This window comes from Leptidea sinapis, chromosome 14, assembly GCF_905404315.1.
Source record: "Leptidea sinapis chromosome 14, ilLepSina1.1, whole genome shotgun sequence".
NCBI lineage: Eukaryota > Metazoa > Arthropoda > Insecta > Lepidoptera > Pieridae > Leptidea > Leptidea sinapis.
Window position 1 is genome coordinate 3,494,905 of NC_066278.1, and position 6,000 is coordinate 3,500,904.

At 33.6% G+C, this 6,000-nt stretch overlaps 1 protein-coding gene across 1 annotated transcript in view; it reads right to left on the reverse strand.

Moving 5' to 3' along the window:
* Nucleotides 1–2,967, reverse strand: part of LOC126968086 (protein TIS11) — a 55,721-nt gene extending 52,754 nt beyond the window's left edge. Inside the window, exon 1 of the mRNA XM_050812901.1 lies at nucleotides 2,237–2,967. Coding sequence (XP_050668858.1) covers nucleotides 2,237–2,299 — 63 coding nt within the window. The 5' untranslated portion in view covers nucleotides 2,300–2,967. The remainder of the gene's footprint in view (nucleotides 1–2,236) is intronic.
* Nucleotides 2,968–6,000: the final 3,033 nt, after the last annotated feature.

Sequence of the window (6,000 nt, forward strand, 5' to 3'; positions counted from 1 at the left end):
GAAAAAGGCGCCGTTGTGGTACCTACCTATAGTCTAGCCGGCATCCTGTGCAAAGGAGCCTAAGTAAGACACAACCAACCAAATATTAAGAGATTTCAGCATTTTTCAAGACAACGAAGTTATTTTCGGCACATAGAAGAAGCACATAACTGGTTTCACATGCCCTCGCTTTTTGTACCCTAATATAGTTTGTCAATCCACCTATAAGATAACTTAAATTTCGGCCCCTCCGATGTTATTATGCTTCGTTGAATACGAAGTAAGCCAACCCTAGTCCTCAGCAACAAGTGGCTGTACGCAATATAAAGAAACCACGAAAAACCCTGAGCAGGTAGCGTATAAGAGGGCAAACGATTTATAACCATGTGAATTAGTTAATAGAACCGGTTTTCCTCCGCCTCTATACTTAAAGACAAAAACATGCTACGCGAATGTGATCTCTATCTAAACGACACTAGAGATGTTTCCGAGAAACCTGACACCCATAATATGAGCCACACCAGTCAATCCACTTAGCCGTGTCTGCTCTTCACCCCTGCTGAGATTTGAGAAGGATTTGTCAAGGAATACTATCTCAGTATACGAACTTAAATCTACATTTGATAAATAAACAAAGTAAATAAATCCAAGATTATTAAAAGAAAACGGATTAAAATTTGGCATTCATATGTTCTCAGAAAAGATAAAGGCTAAAATTAAAAAGGGATTTCGAGCAAAATAATCCCTTGTCTAAGACAAGAATAGACAATAACCATTGTTTAACGTAGTACGTACCTATTTTGTCTAGACGAAACTAAAATAATCGTTAACAATTACGCATTAACAAAAACGTACGTAGTTAGTTGGTTTGCCGAGGGTTATGTTTTGTTACTTTTACTTTTCAGAGGAAACGGTCCAGTCGCCTAGTCAGATTGGATTTTTAATACAACTACCGCACTTTGTACTGGACTAGTCGGGCAACTATCATTCTATGTAACCACGACCACAGTGTGCAACACAAGACTGGTTTCTTTGGTTATATACCTACCTACTATAATTACGTAGGAACTATTTATTTACTTTTGCAGTAAATGGCGTTGTGGGAAATGCAACATACCGTTCCATATGGCTTTTATAAATCCAAAAGTATCACTCAGTTTTGAAGAATATTGTTCTCAATTGAAAAATTATGTAATAATTTATTTTCTTAGGTCACAAATAAGTTGCTATCTAGGCTTAGTAAAGTGATGTAAGAGAAATTGTTAATACTATTAGCAGGAAGGCTTTACTAATACGAGAGTTTATAGTCCGTAATAGTACAATGATAATATATAATAATATAGTTTATAGTTTACGGTTTCACTATCGGTCAACACGTTATTCATATAGCGATATTTAATTTCTCAAATCCATGCAATGTTTGTCGACAAATTTAATAGCATATATACCTATAGGCTATTAGATTCAACACCACATAGACATTAGGTATGTAGTCACTGACAAATAATATACTAGATAATAATTAATATATACCTACATAGCAGATAGAAGAGGATAGTCGTTAATAAAACTGCTACTTATATTAGTGAAGGAAAATTTGAGCTATAGGTACTAGGAATATAGTGATTTTGTTTCGTATAATGCACATTAGCGGTAGATCCAACTCAAAACAATTTTGTAAGTTTTTCCCAGGAAAATAGCGATAAAAGTTACTAATAATAAAGGTAAAAAAATGTATTTTGCAATTATTTGTAGGTAGGTAAGATATTAATATTCACAGTATTTTAATTAACATTGTCAGGTCTTCAGTTTAAAGTAGCAGTTTAAAAGACTTACACGATTAAGTTATATATCGACTATCAGATTAGTTTTAACATGTTTATTATTTATTATATGTTTATAATATCTACTACGAAATTATTGAATGGCGTAATTTATAATATTATGAAATATTTTAATGGTTATCAGTCGTTACTGGAATAAAACTTTTGTATGAGGAAGGTAAGGTATATCGCATTAAAATTTGCTGAATAGGTAGGTACTTTAATAGTTCAAGTTTTTCTTTTCTCCACAGTACCTACTAATTATATGTAGGAAATTAGAATTTTAGTAAAAATAAATTTTCAGAAAAATGTTGGTAGGTAACAATGCGTACCGCATTGTTCAACTAAAATTTTCGATATAAACCATTAAAACGTTTCAATGATGGCATTTGTGCGAAATATCAATTTATTAATTTTATAAAGTTTAATCTTACCTTCAAAAACAGATCACCAAAGTCATACAGTGCAGACTGATGCATTATGGCAGTAGACATCATGTAAAAGTAAACTTATTCGGCACTTATATATCCAGGATTTTAGTGGTTTCCCTCGCGACTCGAAGTTGGAAACTAATTCACAAATGCACGTTAATAATAAAAAAATATCACTGTAATTTTTGCAGAGCTAAAATGTTTATGTTGAATTCAACAAGAATTTTAAAATGCGCCGTTGGCTATATTCTATGGTAGGTGTTTTCCAGTTGTAATAAAAGTGAATCGTTGCGCTTTTGTTTTAGTTCGGTGACCACAGATTGAATCCGAACTAGTTGGCCGAGAGCAGTTCTTTTTTCGCACCCTCCACAATTATTATGCGCCAGATATTTTTGAACACAATTTCGCAAAACATACGAAAATGTACAAAAGAGTTCCTTGAATTCGAAATGTTTTTTCACTGCTTTTTCGCGTCTATACGGAAACTCACAAAATTTGGTCAAAACTTTGCGCGAACTATATACTATAAACTTTGGACATTAAAAACTCTTTAAATGTCCAACTCTATATTCCAAAACGTTTTGTTCTGGCTGAATAAACCGCAATATAAGTTAAAATCGCAATGTCAAAGTCCGCGCAAAACGCACCACACGATCATTCCGTATCACGCTCGCTCGCGCACTGAGCTTGAAATTCGGTTTGCCTGTGGGCCGTGACTCTGCCGGCAGCAACTCAGCGACTCAGCGAGTCGCAACTCGCAAGCGGTGGTTGTTTTCAAATCAAACAACACCATCACGCTTTAGTTCGTGAATCGTGATTCGGGTTTCGTCCGTCTATACTTAATAATCTAAATATTAAACTAGCTCGCACACACATGACTGAGCATGTAGTGCTTATAAAAATATAATAACAGTATAAAAATTTAAGATACCTGTGCAGTATTTTTTTTTTGATAAAGGCCATGTGTCTGAGGAATAAAACATAGATAATGTCTTAATTGAAATCTAGGTATCTAGTAGTCTTTCCGTGATGCGTGTACAAATGAAAGCCTTTATCATTTTATTTATATAGATAGTCCAATAGTTACGATTCCGAAAATAACAATAATCGTAACTAGAATTACATTAATTACCTAATTACACTGTATAAAAATACGCAATTATTTTTATACTTTTTAGTGCATATTAAATCTATTGTTTTGGAATAGTGTTTTTGAAGTCCGTTGTTTTTTTGTTAAAATATTTTTTCTGTAGCGCGTCCCAAATGACCGTACCTATTCCGTTACCATAACCTAGATTCACACAGTGCTATTTCATAATCAAAAATCCTGAAACTCATAGAACTAATACTTAATATGCTCGCAATTGTCGCTGTTTTATTGAGTTGTTTATTCCACCAAATTGGTACTGACTTGTACATTAATTATCAATTGTATATAGATTATTTTAGGATTTATTACAAGTAAAATGAGATAAAAAAGGAGTAGTAGCGAGTAGAGAACTTCTAAAAATATTTTTTAAATTTTGGAAGAGAACCGAGTTTATTAATCATACATAGTAAAATCTCAAATCGATATCAACTGTCAATGTAACTTCTATCATAGTTTTTGACTTTGACATAATATAATATTCACGATTTGCGAACGCTTGTTGAATGTTCTTAGTGTTAAGTGTACTTACAATTATTATAATAATTATAAAAGAAGATGTAGAAAATGAGGAAATCAATTAATAAAGTAAATTAAATAATTATTGTATCTATCCTTCTAATTCTTTTTGTGATTTCTTTTCATAATATATTCTTGGGAGGAACGACGAATTAGGTCCTCTCCCAATTTTTGTAGTTAAAGAAAAAGTCTAGTTGAAACCTTTTTGAAAACCTTTAACACCAGATGAAATTATTATTGCAGTTAACCCTTCTATTATCTTTCGTCGTCACCCTTCTGAAGAACTGAGGAAGCATATTATGGAAACAGTCTTCTCTGGGTGTTCCAGCTTCCTAGTTCAAAGAATATTATGGTACGTTAGTAATAAAACGACTTTCATGAAATATAAAAACTATATTAATTATTAACTGTCTAACTATAATATGAGCCCAGCTAGCTAGCAAAGTCAAATAAAAACTGTGAGTAGGTATACTAAAACAATAAGGTTTGTAATAGCTTAACCTAAGATTAACGATTGGTCTTCGCTGCGCTCCAACTAGATACCGCACTACCTAAGAACTAGGCAACTATTAGCTTTTGTGCGTGGCATCTTGGCACTCAATGGCACCTTGAAATTTTGTAAAATACGCTTCGTGTTATTTTACATTGAAATTAATTAAATACAAAATCTTACTGATGATATGTCATCCCAGTGTCTTTCTTATTTCCTTTAGTATCATTTTTACAAAGTTTTACGAACTTTTATTCAGTACCAATGTGTCATACAATGTGGTTTTTCTTTGACAATAAATAGAGCTTTCGAGCCGGCCCTAAGTACCTATATATTCTTATTATTTTTTATCATCTAAAATATTTTACACTGTGTTTAAAATCGTGAATAATTTTGGAATAACGGGTCCCTAGACTGTGTTGTCCTGCGTACGTATTATGTAGGTATACACTATAGATGTAGAATCCGATTCGCGACTCAGACAGGGTAGGTGTACAACGGCTACCCAGGTTTGTACAACAAGAAATAAAATGTGACTTAAAATCCAAAGCCAATCAAAATTATTATACAGTCGTTTAGTGAGGTTAACGCGGCAAACTAATTGGCCCAGCACCTCACCTCACTCAGTGCTGCTTTCAAAACTCCTGCCACGCACAATCCAACTGTGGAATGAGATTCTGACATGGGTACCTTTTAAAAATAAAGCGCGTACACCTTCCTAAAAGGCTGGCAACGATCTTGTGGTTCCTCCGTTGTTGTAGGAGAAAGTGGGCGGCGGTGATCACTTACCGTCAGTCTTCCTATGTAGTATTTATTCCTCCTACAAGTTATTCGTTCCAACTTCTTAGTCCAACGGCCTGTATGGTGCTTGCTTGAGTGAATCCAGATTTGTGTCGGCCCAGAGCCCCGCCCCGCCTTTTATCACACAGCCTCTGACCACGCCACTCGGACATACGTCACCCATCGGACGGTCATTTTTCATCATGCAAGTAGCAACGGTCGAACACCATACAGCCGTAGTTTTTCTTCTATGACCACTGAAACCCGTATGTCAATATTATATTCAGACTTTAGATGTTCTGCGGTCACGCTCACATCTTGGTTATTTGTTAATGATATAGTAATCATTATGGCGGCCCCTAATTGATAATAAATTGATTAACAAATATTATGGCAATCATTAATGAGTTTAACCATTAAGTATTATCATAATTAAACGCCATTTGATTGCCTTTTTTAAAAACCAGTCTGCTAATCATACTGACTAGTCTAATTTTGTTACAGAGAGAAAATAAATCAAATAATTATACAACTGCTAATAATTTGGATATTTTTTTTTAACAAAAACACAACCGGCTTAAAAAACATATAATATGCACTAAAATGTTTAAAAAAAATAAAAGTACAAAATTATCAAAGTCGAAAGTTCGGAGGTAACAAAAATAAAAAAAGAAAAAATAACATACTGATGAATTGAGACATCCTCCTTTTTTGAAGTCGGTTAAAAACTGGAATTTTTCAACACACATAATGGTGAATGTAAAATAAAACTTTTGACATTCATAAGTGTAATTTTCTTGCCCTAGATGAATAAAGTAATCTTCATGTGCA